The sequence below is a fragment of the Podarcis liolepis genome, assembly GCF_965112155.1.
Source record: "Podarcis liolepis genome assembly, chromosome: 2".
Taxonomy (NCBI): domain Eukaryota; kingdom Metazoa; phylum Chordata; class Lepidosauria; order Squamata; family Lacertidae; genus Podarcis; species Podarcis liolepis.
In genome coordinates this window covers 104338372-104357557 of record NC_139555.1, presented here as the reverse complement: position 1 = coordinate 104357557, position 19186 = coordinate 104338372, and the positions used below count along the sequence as shown (strand labels likewise).

At 39.8% G+C, this 19186-nt stretch overlaps 1 protein-coding gene across 1 annotated transcript in view; it reads left to right on the top strand.

Moving 5' to 3' along the window:
• Nucleotides 1–19186, top strand: part of PRKAR2A (protein kinase cAMP-dependent type II regulatory subunit alpha) — a 91120-nt gene that overhangs the window by 58321 nt on the left and 13613 nt on the right. The window contains exons 3-6 of the mRNA XM_083493014.1: nt 3979–4031; nt 5170–5253; nt 12815–12921; nt 17846–17999. Of these exons, the coding sequence (XP_083349140.1) occupies nt 3979–4031; nt 5170–5253; nt 12815–12921; nt 17846–17999 (398 nt within the window). The remainder of the gene's footprint in view (nt 1–3978; nt 4032–5169; nt 5254–12814; nt 12922–17845; nt 18000–19186) is intronic.

The following is a 19186-nucleotide window of genomic DNA, read 5'->3' as shown; positions in this document are numbered from 1 at the left end:
TGGTGATTACGACTGCACCTTGCAGCAGTGCATCAACATAATGTGTTGAATGAATTGTTTGGGCAAGAACCCTCTCCTGATCAATTTCACTGAATGACTTGAGCATACCATAATATATTTTCTTGAAAGAGTATTTGCTGTCAATACTGGTCATAATTTCTTTTTATAAATAATTTATTGTTCTTGCTTAGGGCTGCATGGAGCCTTTCACTGCCTCCAGGACTTTTTTAAATTTTGTGAATGGTTTCAGGATGAGTGGTAGGGTGGGGGAGGGGCAGTTAAATTTCACTCACCGCATATCAGCTCATTCAAAATAACCTTACAACTGGTTCTCGCATAGGAGAATCCCCCACCCTTCAGACCTGTTCTCTTTAGTCTTGCAATCAAAGCAAAGTAGAAGTTATAGATTCATCTTTTAATGCAGCCTTAATTAAAGTTCAGATCTGAACAAGGAACTAATGGGATTGGCTTGGCTCCAAACACATAGATTCCAGCTAGAAAGGAAGAAGTAGCAGGTGAATCTCTTACAGTAAAATGAATTGCAGGATGGCAAGGAAGGGAGGACTCAACACCATTCCAACCTTGCCATGTGACAGGTAACATAGGATCTCCATTCTCTCAGCTGTTTGTAACTGTAAGGTAAGAAAAGATCAATTTCTCCTAGTTGTAATTTGAGATTCTACTACAGTAGTATTTCAGGGTAGGTGTACTTGTTTTTGGTACTGAGAATGCACACGCTGAGAGTTACACCTTGTGACTATTATGCGGTGAATGCTTAGGGAACCAATTTTAGGGACCAAAGAAAAGGTGTGTGACTATTACACAGTGGCGACCATTACGCAGTGAAATATGGTATATATCGCTTTTCAGGTGGATCCCACAAACCTGTTTACATAAAAATTTTAGAATAAGCAAGGAGAGATAAAATTAAATAGAAAAAGACAGCTGTTTTGTTTGAAGCTGTAACAGCTTCTTCCATTCTGTGCAAACATTCCTGATTCCTAGGTGAAATGATCCTCCCTTGCGGGGTTTTTTGGGGGGGCACAGCAGGAGTAGAGTGGGGGGAAAGCCCTGTTGCACAAGCGGAAGTTCTTGCACAGGTCTTATAAAGACAGGGCTGGTTGAGTACATTGAACACAAAGTCAGGTTCATTAAGTTGACTAGATCTACTCAATGAGTAGGACTGGCATTGGATGAAACTCATTAGGTGGCATTTAATGCTAGTCATACTCAGAGTAGACCCATTGAAGTTAATGCTGGCATCCATCTGTTCCGTGAGACAATGGAAGAGTGCACCTAAGAGGGTAAAGTCAAACCGTTGGAGAGTTACAGCACTTGGCTTTGTTTGTAGAGAATGATATGGGATTTAGCTGACTACAGCCCAATGTTTCCAGACAGCCACACCAATTTTAAATAGCTAAACTCTCAAATTTATATTCAGAATAGTTGGGAATAACATTTAATTGCTCTGAATACAAATTTGAGTTGCTTTTCTGCTTCAATATAATGGTAATATAGTAGAATAAAATGACCCTTCAAAGTTGAAAATAACTGTTCTAAGTCTTTAGAAGGCTTTAGGGCAGTGGTGTCCAAACTTTTTTCAAAGAGGGCCAGATTTGATGACGTGAAGGGCCGTGGGGGCCGACCAAAGTTGTTTACCTTTTTTTAGGATTGAAGTTGTTGAGCTTCTTTTAGGGTTGAAGTTGTTGAGTTCTTTTAGGATTTTAGCCCAGGAAATAAACTGCCATAGGAGCCAGATTAAGCCGTCCAGCGGGCTGCATTAGGCCCCCGAAACGGACTTTGGACATGCCTGCTTTAGGGGATACATGGATTACTAATTTCTGTTTAGAGTTGGTTATTCACTTCCCTAGGAGCTTTATGCTACACCAGAAAATGAGGTATCATTGACTTAATGTATCCTGTTCAAGTAATCTTTCTGCATATGAGTTAACTTAGCTATAAAATTTATTTGCTTCTTTTAATACAGATTGGGTTGATAAAATCTCACATGCTTCAGTTTAAATATTTAGTTTCACAGTATATGGAACCCTTATTCTTTCTGGTTAGCAAATACAGATCCACAATATAATTTTGTTAGTATTGGTGGTTATATTGATGCAGAGTGTACCCATTCATGTTCAGTGAGGATGAAGTTAGTTTCTCTCTCTCTCTCTCTCTCTCTCTCTCTCTCTCTCTCAAAACAGGATTTTTGTATCTCTAGTTCCTTTTCCCTTTAAGCAGGGCTAGTTAATAAGGCCCACAGGCAATCCTGCTAACCCAAGATTTAATCATGATACCTACCTGTAAGCCCAGTTGTTATATGGGGACAGTATAGGATGGTGCAAGTGTAACCCTGAGCAATAGTATCTTCTTCCACCCAAAGGAATGTTGTGACCTCTTAATCCACAGACATATATATGTCCCACTTTCCATGCAGCCTCTGCTTCCTGCGCTCCTCTCCTATTCGCCAAACAGCACCAGGAGTCCGGACCGTTTCCCTTTATTTTTTGGATTTTAACTATTGGCTGTGTAGGTCCTATAGGACTTAGGTGGCATAAAGCTTGTGAATAGTTAAAGTGGGGGGAAATTCTTTAGATGCAGCCATATTTATGCAATACAGCAGATGCTTAAAAAGAGTTTAATGCAAAAATAGGAGGCATTTATTGTATGTACAAAAATATTGTAAACAAGTAGAAACATTGGCAGGCTTTGATCAAACACTTGCAAGTAGTTAAAATAAGATAAAGCTTATGGAAGGAAATTTGAACTGAAACAATAAAAACTGATGGTATGTAATTAGAATAAAATAATAAGGATAAGAAAAAAGAGGTTTAAGTATAATTATGCAGAAAATATATATATTCAATGAACCAGGAAAGGAAATGGAGGGAAGTCAGGACCTTAAAGAGAACCCCCAAAAAGATGTTTATTTTTTTATTTTAGTTCTTATACTTCATGTTGGATATTTTGTATTTCTCATTCTTTCCCCCCCCTTTGGATGGAAAGTAATTGTTGAAGTTGAAATTGTAAAATCAATAAAAATTTATTTACAAAAAAGGAGTTTAATGCATAAGTATTTCGTTTTTAACATGTGAACAACACAATAGTCTGACAGAATATTAGACATTTCTGGTTTGCAAACTGTAGAGTCAACCAGTCCAAATGTTCTTCTAATGTGCCAAGGTGCTAGATATTGCAAAGTTGCTTCTTTGCAAACAGCTTTAGTCCCAAAGCAACAAGACAACTACAGTAAATGACACTTTTATAATTTATAGCTTGAAGGGCATAGCCCTGCAGTCACCATACAAATATAACAGTGACAGGTATACAAGAACTAATTCCTCATCCTCCTGTTAATTCCCATGCATATATATAATTTGAATTTACCCTATGGAAGGTGATAAGGTCACAGAAATATTATTCAGCTCCTCAACAGAAAAAGCTTTCAGTTCCCCCCTCCTAGCTTTCTGCTGAGTGACTTTGACTTAATGGGCTAAACCAAGCCAGCCATTGGGGGTTATGCAATTGAGGAAGAAGCCTTTGCTTTACTTAGACCAGGGGTGCCCAAACTTTTTTCAAAGAGGGCCTGATTTGATGAAGTGAACTGATCAAGGATTGAAGTTGCTGAGCTTTTTTTAGGATTTTACCCCAGGACATATACTGCCACGGGGGCCGGATTAAATTGACCAGTGGGCCAGATTAGGCCCCCAAAACGGACTTTGGACATGCCTGACATAGACAATTGCAATAGCGTGTTTTCTATTGAACAGTTAGCCAGAACTGGGAACAATAACGTAATTGAAGATATCAGTACATCTTCCTCATACACAATAAATAGGTTGCAATACAGCATTGCAAGCTTGCGTGTGCGTGTGCGTGTGCGCGCACACGCATGTGCACACACACAGAGAATTCATTGTTCTCTATGCATGTTTATAATTTTTACAATTTTTAAAATATATTTTCTTCTCTTTCAAGTCTGTGCAGAAGCATTCAACCCAGATGAAGAAGAGGAAGACACAGAACCAAGGGTAAGGGAGAATGAACAAATCGTATCTGATTTTTGCACAGATTAATGGGACAGATACTGTTGGTTCTGCAATAAGCAGTTCTGTGTGTGCTACCTGCCTTCCTTATAAACATGGATCTGTGTGTTTACAAAGTGAAGTCATAAGTGATGCAGCAACACTTTGTTCTGTAGGGCATTGCAGCTGTGTTACTGACTGAACAGCAAAGAGTTTTCACAATTATACTTGAAGGCCTTTTATCTGTGAGACTTTGATCATACTACTTGTGGTGGCATGTAAAAATTAGTAAAATTGATACCCAGATTTCCTCACGTCTCTTAATGCCTCTTTGTAGAAGTGGGATGCGTTACTTTTTCAAGAATTTGACTATAATAGTAGGAGATACCTATCATCCCCCCTAAAAACTCCCAGCATTCTTCCACATGCTGTAAAAAGCAGAAACATTTGTTTTATACAATTTTTAAAAGTATGGATAGGCTTGTTTGGGATTTCAGATGCAGTTGTTTTTAGAGAATGCTCAATATTACTTAACAAACTGTTCATACTCTCACATGTTCATATCTTTCATGGGATAAGTCCATACTTTCAAATAGGGAAAACATCTCTAGAGCAAATATAGTTACACTTGTAAACAAGCATGCTCTTTCATTCGTTTTCTCAAGTTATTTAAAGTTTTTAAAAATGAATAACAAACTAGATAGCAATGGGAAAACTTGCTCCTTAGCACCGGTATTTTCAGAGTACTCTCCAACAAACAAAGAGCACAAAATTTACTGAGGTGCACTTAATGGTATCCATTTAATCATTGGATACCAAACAGAGATGTTTTGTGTGAACAGAAATACAGTTCCACTTGTGCAAGGGAACCCTGCCAAATTCTCCCATTTTACTCATTCCAGAAGGTCCTTTGACACTTGGATGAGTTTGGGGTTTTTTGGCGGGGGTGGTGGTCCACATGTTTGTTTTGGGAATCCCTGTTCCACAAGTGGAATTTCCACACACCCATCTATTGATCAAATTTGGTACCTATTTCTGTACACATGTTTGAATTTTCACTGTTCAGATTTAAAGTAAGATGGTATATTCTAAGTTTAAGCTGGGTTATTCCCCTATAATTCTTTCTCTTTGTTATGTTTTGCAGGTAGTAAATCCCAAAACAGATGAGCAGAGATGCAGATTGCAAGAAGCATGCAAAGATATCCTCCTCTTCAAAAATCTAGATCAGGTAGCATTGCTTTTGTTGTGTTTACTACTTTTATCTGATGTCTTATCTTGTTAGTTCTTTGCAACATAATCATTGTTGACTCAGAGGTTCACCTTGTTCTTCCTCCACGAGCAGCATATTCACAAGAATTCTTGCGCCTTTGTCGTTAGGTGAATGACCTTGGCAATAGCGATAGCCTAGTGCTTCACGTTGGTACCACTTGGGGAAGTACCTGCCTCAGCCACCTCAGTGCCTTTCCCCCCCTTGCTGTATTAAGGCCTTGTGCATTCTGTTGCCTTGTCTATTGTCAGTATTTGAAAGGAGGAGTGTGTAGCTGGTGTTCTGGAAAGCTGGACCGTTCTACAGTAACTCTAAATGCCTCTGCTCACTTACTTTGGTATGAGTTGCTACCCCTGGGCCCAGCTTGAACTCTCACTGAAGGTCAGTATCAGTCCTTCCTTGGCAAGTGAGATTGGGAAGAGGAAAAATCACTTTTCAGGCATTGTTCATTCTATTGTTGCTGCTAGAAACTTGTACTTTCATCTGGTATAAGTAGGTGTACTATAAAATTGGTTTATTACTTATTCCACAAAACGTGGCACAGTGGAGCCATTTCAGCATATCTATCAGCAGCATTGCCAATGGTCTTTTTTGCTGTAATTTCAAGCTACAGTGGTACCTCTGGTTATGAGCTTAATTTGTTCCGGAGGTCCGTTCTTAACCTGAAACTATTCTTAACTTGAGATACCACTTTAGCTAATGGGGCGCTGTGCTGCCGCCGCGTGATTTCTGTTCTCATCCTGGGGCAAGGTTCTTAACCTGAGGTACTACTTCTGGGTTAGCGGAGTCTGTAACCCAAAGTGTTTGTAACCCGAGGTACCACTGTACTGCCAGCTGCCCTAAAAATTCAACTCTAAGGTTTAGCAAACTGCTCAAAAGCTGTTAAAGACCAAAACTCTGTTATTCTTTTTGACATTTTTAAATAGTTGGTCTGCTAGCAGGAAGTAACCACTCTGGTGCTGCAGTCTTAAGAGGTATTCTCCACGAATCTGTAAGAAAACTTTCGAAAACGATCCTCTGGCTTTAACCTCACAATGCAGAGAATCAGCCTGAAACCAGCTAATGTTAACTGCTCTTCTCTTACCCATCAAATGCAGTATTTTTTTTAAGTAATCAGTTAGCATATGACTGTCCGTGCTTTTCCACATAGAGCAGAAGTGGGAAACTTTGGCCCTCTAGATATTTGCTGAACTACAACTCCCATCAGTCCTTGCAGGCATGGTCAATGGTCAGGGATAATGGGCATTACAGTTCAGCAACATCTGGAGAATGAAAGATCCCCCACACCTGCTATAGATTAGTTAGAAAAAAAAAAAAATAGAATGCCACAGCCCAGTCCCTGTTCCTGTTTACTCAGAAGTAAGCCCCTTGAGTCCAGTAGACTTAATCACTAGTAAATTGTACATAGAACTTCAGCCTTAGACCAAGTATATGAGAACATGACCCTTGTGGTCCCTTCCAACTCTACAACTCTATAATTTTATGCCAGATCAGACCAGGTCTATTTAGTCCTTCTTACTCTTGCCCACTGTGGGCTTGTAGGTGCCATGGTGCCTCACAGCATAGTGGTTCCATGGCTAATAGCACTTGGTTCAGTCTTTGGGGACATTTTGTGAAAGTGAATTTCTTAAATTATGCACTGTCTTACGAAGTCCTTTGTTTTATGTCTTGAGCCTACTGCTAATTGATTCCACTGGAAGTTCTAGTTTATGGCAGAGGGAGAAATATATCGTTCTACTTTCTGAACACTGTCATCTAAGGGAATTTACAAATATTGAATATAAATTAACTAAGGAACTCCCAGAGTTTTTAATGGATAGGATAATGGGACACTAATTGAAAAGAATAAAAAAGCAAATCAATCCTTAGGTTAAAGCACTCCAATCAAATGACCAAATTACTATGCAAACCAGCTAATTTTTGCTAGTCAATTACTGATGCATTATTCTGTCACAAAGCATTTTTTCGGTTGGCTTTTTGGAGAAAATATTTGCTACTCTGCACACATCAGGCAACCAAAGAAGGATATTTATGCCTAGGATAAACAGTGAACAAAGCTGAAGCTCTCGCAAAAGCGTTGATGCTCATCCAGTGCATCTACTAACAAATAACCTTATAAGGCATCAGGAAAGTGATATTTATGGTAGTATTTAAGTTGTCATTTGTACTGGTGTCTTAAGTGACATAAATAAGAAAAGGAAAGAGCTGCTTTGAAAGTTTTTTTAAACATTATGATCTGTTCTTCCCTAGTATTCTCTTCCTGTTTTCTCTGCCTGGGAGAGGGATTTTGACATATCCCTCTTTCTTCAGCCTGAGAATGATAGAGAGATGAAGAGATTCTCCCCCTGTGCTCTTAGTGATGCACCACAGGCTCCAAAAAAGGCTGTTCTATAACACTAGTGATTTTCCATCAATGCCATAACACTCAAATATATATAAAACCCAACGTTTGCTTTGCTCTGTTACATGGGGACCCACTTTGGGCACTTCAGATTTTTTGTAACATCCTGACAGTCCTTGAAGAGAGTGCAAGGAAGCTATGAGTGCAATCAGTATAAAACCTGATACTTGGGCAGGTTATGAAAGGTTGGCCTGTGCTACTTATAGAGGCAGTCCAGGATCAGCGAGTGTCAGTGAGCAGTGAAAGGTTAGAATTCAATAAGGTAGCAAACCCTTCTGTAGGTATTCTTTGGAATGATGCGGTGATAAAAGGCGAAAACATAGTTTCCTGCTTCAAGGTTAGCATGCCATGACGGCTTTTTTTTCTGTTTCACCATTCTGAAATGAAGAATCCAGGCGGCATTTGTTTATCTCTCCGTCATTTTGTACAAACACAGAGTTCAATCCGCTCTTAATTGCCATTTATGTTTGGATAATATATTGCCCTGGCATTACTGTTTATACAGCAATTCAGTCTTGGTCTATAGCATTCTTCACCATTTCTTCCCACTCTGTTCTATGATGCACCCAAGAAGAATGATTGTCATTCTAGCTTCAACTTTGTGAAACCGCTTTTTAAGCTAACTGGAACAAGCTGTCTTTTAATTCAGTATCCTTAATTGTCCTGAACTTCTTATAAGTGTAGCCATAATTTCAAGGTTATTCATAAATTACATGTGACTGCTCTTTATTCATTAAATTCCAGCAAGGGGAATTCATAGCCAGGTGTTTGCAGAAGTGAGGCTGAGCGAAGGGAGACAAGTTAGCTCTCACCAGAGGCTGCATTTATGGTGCTGTCAGATTTCCTCTCCCTTCCTGAGCAGCAGAATGCCTGAGTGGTAGTTTTGCTGCGAGAAGGAACAAGAAATAGTATTGCCTGGGGCACACTCCTTCACCTGTTGAAAATGTTCAGGCTGATGTGTCTTTGCAAGTCTTAATCATGGAAGTCAGAAACCAAACCAAGTGTACTGGTGGTTGGAACAAACCTGGTAGCACCTACCCAAGCTGTTCCATAATTTAGGAGTGCCATATTACTGAGCTTTTTTTGCAAAACAGCTAAGAAATTGGATGTTTTAGAGCGATTTTTGAGGAATATTGGGAAAAAACGACACTGCTGACAGCGATTACCATATGTTCAGACATTTAGCTGATTTCCGCCCAGACACTGCTTTCGACTGCAGTATTCCAGGTATGTCCGGGAAATTCCAGACGTATGACAGCCCTACATAATTGAGCAGTTCCACTAGTTAGCTGAGAGTATGGATGTGTACTCTGGAGAATCCCACAAAAGCTGTGGCTAGATTGAGATTTAGGTACCTATTGGCCTGGTGGTCAATAGGTAACAGTGCAAGCTTATAAAAATAAAGAATTCAAACAGGAAGTTGCTGTCTTAGCTCCTCCCCGCAACTTCCTCCTTTGGTTTTTTATTTTGCGTCGTAGAAAGCGGTTCTTTCTTCCTGAAACTTCTTTCAGGCTGGCTCTTTCCTTGTTTCTTCTACCTCTTGTTGAATTTCTCTGTTTAGCCTCATTGTTGGTTCTTCTCAGCGCTCCATCCAGCGCTCTGGTGTTTTCCCACTCATTTTTTAAGGCCAATTCAGTTGTTAGTTTCCTTATCTACAATCTCTTCAGACTCTTTATTGCATTTTGCTGCTTTTAGTTAACCTCCTTCCTGCTTCCAGCTCAGTACAGTTAAGGCTTTTCAAACCACTAGACCTTAGCTCAGTGGGGGGCTAGCCAGTTTCTTTGCATTTTTTGCTAACAATGATTAAGACACAGAAGAAATCCACACGTTCCTGCGAGGAGCAAATTGCAGCAGCAAAATTGCAGCCTGTAAAGGAACTAGACATGATTACAGCTAACTCTGCTTCTACTCAAGTTTTAGCTCTAGCTGCCACCCAGTAGCAGTATTTACCACTTTCAGCTCAGTTATGGCAGATCTTCCTGGTTTGCCAGCCTCTCCTTCTCCCTCTTGGGGGGGGCGGCAGATCAGGTCCTTCTGCAATTATTAGGGGCGTGACTGTACCTCTGCTTTGGTTTAGGAGCACTCACAAGGCAAAGAGAGGAGGGCGACACAATTTATTCCTGTTGAAGGAGAGCATGCAGTTCACCAGTTAGATCACTTAACAGGGAAGCTCGTCCTCAGCTGAACTTAGAGGAATTTCCTTATTCCCTGGAAACCTCTCTGTGTCAAGGTTTTTTTTTTTGGGGGGGGGATGAATGAATTCCTATGCCCCCCAATAACCCAGAGATGCATTTTAAATAAAAGCATACATTCTACTCATGTAAAAACATGTGGATTCCCAGACCATCCATGGGCCGGATTGAGAAGGCGATTGGGCCACATCCGGCCCCTGGGCCTTAGGTTGCCTACCCCTGGCCTAGAACGTGACCTTCACACAGGGCTCCTCACTCCCAACCCAGGGTTTCTGCTGCCCCTGCACTTCAGGATAGGGGAACACAGTGCCTGCCCAGACACTTTGCTTCCCCTGAAGACCTTGACTCTGATCATCTGCCAGAGGATGATGGTGGTGATGGTGATGAATGGAGTGGTGAATCAGAAGTAGAGGAGTTCCTCTTGTGCAAACCTATGGAAGCCCTTGAGATATTCATTCCATCCTGTGACTCAGCTTGATTTGCCCCATCTGTTTGCCAGCTATTAGAAAGTATGATTATAGAGGCGCTGTAAAACCTTTTGAAACCTTTATTTCTCTAGGTTTTCTTTGCTTTGTTAATAGGTTGCTTAGCTACTATCTGCATCCTTTTAATGATAATTCAGAAACGCTGCATGCACCGGGAATCCTGGTATGATGAAAGCCCTAGAACGTCCTTTGATAGGATTTGAACAGGGAGGAACAACCTTTTGTCTGAATGTCAGCTCCCCAAACTGCTGTAGTTTGAAACCTTTCAAATCTCACCCCCTCTTTGCACTGAAGGTGGTCCAGAGTTTGTTTTGCGGTTCTTCGGCGGCTTTGAGATAATCCCTTGTGATTTCAAAATGTTTACTGTAGCACTTTCAGCTTTAATCATTCAAAAAGCAGTAATACTGCAAACAAGCTACAACTGAGAACTGAGTTCATATGTGTCAGTATCAAACAAAATTTTAGTAACTGATAGTATAGACAGGTGTATGTGTAACAGTGAAATGCTTGCGCGGCCTTCAGGCTGAAAAGTGGTTCTTAGTCACTAAACAGCACTTGCTATAGAAGAAAGGAAAATATGTGTTATTAAGTAGGCTGGTCAACACTAAGATAATAAAGGATGTATTTGCAGGCTCACTGCCTAGCAAGCATCATTCAAAGTTGAAGGTTGCATTAGGACATAAACAGATTTGCTTCTGCATGTTAATGATAAGAAATATTTGTGTCCTATTTGATGATTAAGATGACAACTTCGAGAACATAAAATGTAATATAAAATTGGTCTCAGTGTCATCACAGTATTTTAATTCTGTACAGTTAAACATTTTTGCAAGTTGCGAATGGATGATTATGTTTCTCACATGAACTAAATAAAATTATGGGTTGAAAATATAGTTTCTTACAACTGTTTCATGTCTGATAGAAATAATATGGTAATTGCATTGATTTTAACCTGATTTTTCATAGAGATTTTTTTTTACTTAACTATTTTTGTAATTGTTTGGCAAGTGCCATTTCATTTTGTAATGCACAATATTGTACTTCCAGATAACAGCTACTAAATGAAAGTTATATTGCTCTGGGGCCTTTTTTCAGTTAAGGGAATCCCGTCCTCTGAATCAAAAATCCTTTCAGTAATGTCCTCAATCCCACTTCTATCTTGCTACTCAGAGCTGATTAAAATGTGTAGAAATTATTTATTTCAATTTATGAATTGCTTCCTATCTTAAAGTGATTCAACTGTAAAAACATCAACAATTAAAACAATATATAAAAACAATGGGTTCTAGCCAACTAAATGTCTACCATGAGTGCACTAGAATTTCTCCTCCCTCTCTGCTCCCTGTGCAACCCCCAAGCCACCTGCAAATTGGCTTCAGGAGCTCCCAAAGCAGTTCTTTTTTGGGGGGGGGGGAGTTTCATTGCAGTCACAAAAATAGTCCTACATGTACAATGATTTAGTTGGATACAACCCAGTTAAAACAATTTCAGAATCAATACAGATACAAGCTGTGATAAAAAGTACTCTGTGTTAATGAAGCCCACCATCTAGACTCTCATTCTTTTCTGTGTGCTATTTACACTACAGTGGTACCTCAGGTTAAGTACTTAATTTGTTCCGGAGGTCCGTACTTAACCTGAAACTGTACTTAACCTGAAGCACCACTTTAGCTAATGGGGCCTCCTGCTGCCGCACCACCAGAGCACAATTTCTGTTCTCATCCTGACGCAAAGTTCTTAACCTGAAGCATTATTTCTGGGTTAGCAGAGTCTGTAACCTGAAGCGTATGTAACCTGAGGTACCACTGTATAATGTTTGAAGCAGGTTTTTGTAACAGAGCATTTTCTGGCTTTGTCTGTTAAGACTTACTCCCATTTAATAATAAAGTATTTAGTGTGCAGGTGCTTTGATTATTTCACTTCTTTTCCTCACGTGCGTGTTGCTACAAAGTGAGTGAAAATACAGGCGGCAACAGGCTCTGTTCTTGGCCTTCACACATGTTAGCAGAGCACACATAAGCCTGTTCTGCCCCCTCTGCCCCTGTGCTGCCCTCTTCTGGGTCCAAAGGGACCTGTGGTGGTCACGTGCAAAATGGTCACCACATGTACTTATATATAAGAACTGCATTAGTACAAGTGCCTCGAGTTAGTTGGTTGGTTGGTTGCTTGCTTGCTTGATTCCCACGGCAAATGTTAAAATAAATGTCTGCTTTCAGAGTTAAATAGTTGGATTGCTTCATGAGATAGATTTTCCCTTCATGGAGATAGTTGCCATGTTGGAAAGTGCAAATAAGCTTGAATTTTTCCAAGAAGCCATTATTTACAATGGCTACTTGACCTTTCTCCTCACATGGAACATGTGAGGCACATGGTAGGCACAAACAGGAGGATTTGGGGCATAAAAATAAGCCAATGTATTCACCCAAGCGTTATTGTCCTTTCAGGAGCAACTATCACAGGTTCTTGATGCCATGTTTGAAATGAAAGTTCAACCTCAGGATCATGTAATCGACCAAGGAGATGATGGAGACAACTTTTATGTAATTGAACGGTAAGATGCTAAAGCATTGCTTTATCATGGGTTTAGGACTTGGTTTTTTATCTGAGTAGAAAATGGTATTCTGAAATGTAATTTAGTACCTAGGAGTGCCTTGCTAGGAAATGGAATTTTCTAAGCAGGATGCATACTGGCGAAGAGGGTTCTACAAACATGATATGGTTGAAAGCACACATGATACCTAGATGATACTTCCCCCTTCATTTTATGGCTCATTCATTAATTGTCAATGGCAGATGCAGTCAAAAGATCCCTTTGAGTGTAGGTGTACAAAATGCACATTACATTAGCTAACCATCAACAATACTCATAGGATTTATAATGCTTCTACTGTAAAACACCAGCAACTTTAATTGTGCATAGCCTGATTCTTCATTGAAGCTTTGGGGCAGTTGTCTTGTCAGAGCTATAGTAACTCTTAAGTTGATTTTGTACATTATCTCTTTAACTATGTTGACATTATCTCCAAGTAAGAAGAATGGTCTTTTTGTGAAGCTTGTGCGTTAGTCATGAAATATGTTTATATCATTTTTGAAGTGTCTAAAACTGTCATGTAATGTTCCCTCTTAAATATTATTATCCTGACAGTTTTACTGATGAACACCTACTTAATTCTTCTACAGATAATAGTGAAATATGAACATTTATGGTTTCCTGTGGAACGAGGATGATAATAAGACTGATGAACCAGTGGATAAATGGCTGTAGGAATAAAGTCTCTTAAGAGCTCAGCTCAGCTACAGTCTTAAGATGGCACAAGATTTTTAACAGGGACTTGTATATGCATTATCTATTTATTCATTTCTATAGGAATATATATATAACTCTTCAAATGAATCTCCAAGTGTATTACAGCACAAATCAAAGATACAATAAAATGTTTAAAAGCTAAAAGTTTAAAGTTTAAAATGTTAAAAGGGAGGATCTGAAATCTAAAAAGAGCACATAAGAATCTCACATAGATAGAACAACTATTTAATAAGATATTTGAAAGATTGAATAAGATATTTGAAACAACTTTGAAGATGTACCTCTTTGGAGTTTTGCAGATAAAAATGTACCGTATTTTTCTGTGTATAAGATTCCCCCATGTATAAGATGACCCCTATTTTTTTGAAGCCCAGATTAAGAAGTTCAGAGCGCAAGCCCAGGTCGCCCACGCCAGAGCCTGAACCCCTGTCCTTTCTTCATCAGTGTATAAAACGATCCCCAATTTTTGACTAATTTTTTAAAGCAAAAAAACAGTCATACACAGAAAAATATGGTAGTTTTGAAAAAATGAGTTCTAGTACACTGGTACGTCTGGATGCGAACGGGATCCATTTCGGAGCCCCGTTTGCCGCAACCCGCGTCTGCGCGGGTCGCGACTCGCCGCTTCTGTGCACACGCGTGATGTCATGTTGAGCGTCTGCGCATGCGTGAGCGGTGAAACCTATAAGTAATGCATTCCGTTACTTCTGGGTCACCATGGAGCGCAACCCAAAAATGTTCAACCTGAAGCAACTTTAACCCGAGGTATGACTGTAACTGGATTGAATAAACTGGAATGATATTAACTTGTACTTTAGTATGTCCCATCAATCTCAAATACTGCTTGGCTAGTTCACATGCCACTGGGTTTTAGAATTTGTTCCACATAGAGATTCGCTTTTTGTATCATAAGTACACAGTGTCTATGCATGCCACACTATGCCATAGTTCAGTGCAACACGCACAAGTGGAAAGAAGTCACAGTGAGCCTTGGGTTTCTTCCCCTTGCATGACCAGAAGGAGGAGCTCAGAAGCTTTTGCTTCAATGTTTGATTATTCAGAGCTTGCCAGTCATCTGGAACTGAAACTGTGGCTAACCTTAATTAACTATGGTCAATATAAAAAAATTTCTTCCAGTAGCACCTTAAAGACCAACTAAGTTAGTTCTTGGTATGAGCTTTCGTGTGCATGCACACTTCTTCAGATACACTGAAACAGAAGTTGCCAGATCCTTCTATATAGTGAGAAGGTGGGGAGGGGTATTACTCAGAAGGGTGGTGGGAATGGGTGATTGGCAGATAGCTGAGATGAGCCTGTTGACGACTCTTAACGACTGTAATAGGTCTTACAGGAAAAGGCAAGGGGTGAGAAGGTGAGAAATGGCTTAGTCATGTATAATGAGATAAGAATCCAATGTCTTTGTTCAAACCAGGTCTCTCCATGGTTTTAAGTTTGGTAATGAGTTGCAATTCAGCAGCTTCTCTTTCCAGTCTATTTCTGAAATTCCTTTGTAGCAAAACAGCTACTTTGAGATCTTGTATAGAATGTCCTTACATGACTAAGCCATTTTTCACCTTCTCACCCCTTGCCTTTTCCTGTAAGACCTATTGCAGTCGTTAAGAGTCGTCAACAGGCTCATCTCAGCTATCTGCCAATCACCCATTCCCACCACCCTTCTGAGTAATACCCCTCCCCACCTTCTCACTATATAGAAGGATCTGGCAACTTCTGTTTCAGTGTGTCTGAAGAAGTGTGCATGCACACGAAAGCTCATACCAAGAACTAACTTAGTTGGTCTTTATGCTACTGGAAGGAATTTTTTTATTTTGACTATGGCAGACCAACACGGCTATCTATCTGTAACTTAATTAACTATGGTTAGTTTTAATTAAATAAGCTGTTGCTTGAGGCTCAGGTGGCCTCAGTGGCTTGGAGCGCCTTCCATCAACTTCAGATGGTGGCCCAGCTGCACTCCTATCTGGACAGGGATAGCCTAACTACTATTGTCTCTGCTCTGGTAACCTCTAGGTTTGCATGCCTTGCTAAATTATGGTTGAGCATGATGTACAAATGTAATCAGTGATATATTTAAGACGTGTTTGGTCAAGAGCCAATTTATGTATTGTTCTCCAGTGATGACAACTTTCACGTGTTTCCTTTTCTTGCATTTTGCTGAAAATGTGTGAAAATTTAACTTTGTTATGAAGGGAAAACGTTGCATGCTCATACTCTCATGGAATAAAAATTGTGTGCAAAATGTTACTAGTTGGTATTTGTCAGGACTGTTTAGCTTGTCACTTATGCAATAGGGTGAGTGCCTTTTAAAGTAGAGCTCTCCCAAAATATTAGTGTCTTTAGCATTAAAGCTTCAGCAATTAGCATAAGGCAATATTGTAGTATCAAGGTTGTATCCAACATTAGTCATGCACAGATATTAATTTCAGTGTGTCTACTCCAAGTTGAACTTAGTTGGATAGCATGCTTTCTTCCCTCTATTCTATACATAGAAATCAACAATCCTAACTTGGAGTTGTGAGAGTTGCACGCTAAGCTCTGTATTATCCAGTAGCAGCCGCACTGAACTAGACCAGCTATAAAACTGTTGTAGGTGTCTTGGAAGTTGCAACATGGCTTCAACTCAAGTTTAGAACACTGCTGTTCTAAAATAAAGTTTTAGTTAATAAATAAACTCTGACAACTTCATGCTCATTTAAGCCCCAAACCCTTTGAAGACACAAAATCCTCTGGGGCTCAGTAGTAACATTGCTCTTTTTGTAGTGATAGATCATAATCCTTTCTGTGCTAGTGTATTTTATTAGGATAGCATGGTACCTTGGGGAACAGGTCAGATTTAAGGTTGTCAGATTACAAAATGTTCTTCAGTATATCTCAAGACATTGTAACTGTGTGTGTGTGTGTGTGTGTGTGTGTGTGTAAACCTGGCAGTTGGAGTGATAGTGTGATATAAATAATTGGCTCCCAGTGCAGGTTTTTTCAAATGGTACATACAGAGGTTGACTAGACTGGCACTTGAGATAAAGAGAACACCTTATCATAATTAGTAGTACAGTGGTGCCTCGCAAGACGAAATTAATCCGTTCCGCAAGTCTCTTCGTCTAGCGGTTTTTTCGTCTTGCGAAGCAACCCTATTAGCGGCTTAGCGGATTAGCGCTATTAGCGGTTTAGCGGCTATTAAAGGCTTAGCGGCTATTAAAGGCTTAGCGGATTAGCGGCTAAAACGCTATTAAAGGCTTAGCGGCTTAGAAAAAGGGGGGGGGAGCGGAAAAAAACCGGAACACTCGCAAGACGTTTTCGTCTTGCAAAGCAAGCCCATAGGGAAAATCGTCTTGCGAAGCAGCTCAAAAACGGAAAACCCTTTCGTCTAGCGGGTTTTCCGTCTTGCGATGCATTCGTCTTGCGGGGCACCACTGTATTTTGAATGATTAAGTAACTGGAAAATTTAACCATTAGGGGTCAAAATTAAGTCTCATGGATGACTGCAGTCATTTGAGTACAGGGTAATTTGCTTAGGGTAGTTTTCAGTTTGCATCAGAAATTTCTCTAGTAGCATAGATTGTGATCTAATTTTGCATATCTATTTTATTTTAAAAAACTAAAAGCTTTGAAACTGCCATTTGCAGTTGGCATTCATACTTAGAGTTTATGAAACAGAAGTATTTTCATGAAAAAATAAAGTCTCTACATCACTGATAGACACTGCAATATGTTAACATATTCCTTCTAAGGCACATATCACTATCCCATCTCAACTGTTCACTTAGTGTGTGCCTTCTGAGCAAGTAATTTTTTTATTTGCTTAAATTTCCTCATCTGTAAAACAGAAATAATAATGACCTACTTCAAAATATTATTCTGAGAGCAGTAAATAAAAAATATACAATATTTTGCAAATTAGAAATATATATATATAGCACTTGCAAGAGAAGAGGAATTCCAAATAAAGACCTAACACAGTGAAAAGGAAATAGCCAAGTTATTTTGAGGGCAGATCAGGATACATGTTGGCAGGGTATATTCTCTCCAAACCACAGAGGAGAGATTCGGAAACCATCTTATTTGATTCCTTGTGTTCTTGCCAAAGTTGAGTTTTTTTAGCAGTGTTATATTTGGTCTAATGCCCATGGTGTTTGTTTTCCCATCATTCTAGGGGATTGTATGATATTTTTGTAACACGAGATGGCCAAACTCGCTGTGTTGGCCGCTACGATAATCATGGCAGTTTTGGGGAACTGGCGTTGATGTACAACACTCCTAGAGCAGCGACAATTGTTGCCACAACAGAAGGATCCCTTTGGGGATTGGTAAGTTTATTTGGGGCGGGGTGGGAAAATACTCACATTTTGTTTGTTGTACTATTATAGGCATTATGTTTATCAGATGTTGTCCCCCTCCAATGGTTATATGCTATTCCTGGTTTTGGCAGGGCTTGCTATTATTTTCAAAATTGTGTATATTAGACCTATTGTAGCCTTTGCCATTTAGCAGTTAAGCTGTCGCATCACAGAATTCATTTATGAGAACTCGCTTTCTGTACGAAAGGCTCACTGTACCAGATAGTCACTTCCTTGTAAGAGCTTTTACGTTCTTGGTGGACTGTTTTCTAAACACCAGTCCTTTTCTTTACCACATAAAGTGGACTGGGAACTGACAGTACTGACTGCTGGCTAATTCATTTAATTTCATCTCACTGAGCTCATTTGCCTTTCCAACGAAAATTACCTAAGGCAGCATGTAAAAAACAAGATGGCTGATATTGCTTAAGGGAGTATTTGGTAGTCTTGGTTCCATGCCTAGTGGAAAATGTTTTTATTTTTTATGCTCACACTTACCCATGTCATATTGCAAGCCGCTTTTGAAAGCCTCATTTCCCAAAGTTATTTGCCATGCAGCACCAGGGACTGCTGTTCAAGAAACGAAAGCCAGAGTTCCCTTGGCATGTCAAACTAGAAATGCAATTATTTAGATCCCTGCTAGTATTAAATATACCAGTTATTTGGTTCCAGTGAACAACTGCCTCTCTTGCACATCGGCTTTGGTATACCTACATATGGAGTTGGAAAATGCCTTCATAGATTCTCTTCTCCCCAAGAGGGGAGTGCAAAGAGCTCCTGAAGTGCGGTTCCCAAAGCTGCCTGAGAGCATTGCTGCTTTTTCTGGGATACACTTACAAAATGAGGAACTTCCCTTCTAGCACTAATCTGCAGCTTGCTAATCTGGGATCACTTCATAGTTGCCCTCAATGATTTGCCTTGGTTGCTCTGACGTCATAGAACCCTTTGAAGTGTCATGGATTATGTGTATGTACGCTGTATCTACCAAGGTTCATGGCAACTAGTATTAAGTCCGCCTGATAGGGATGGCTTTGATCAAACTCTGTACACCACTAAGCAGGTGCGTCCTCCATTGTGGGCTTGGTCATTTGCCGCCACTTTCCCTTCTGTTAGTTGGAAATGACGATCTAAGTAATTGATACCAGATATGTTGTACT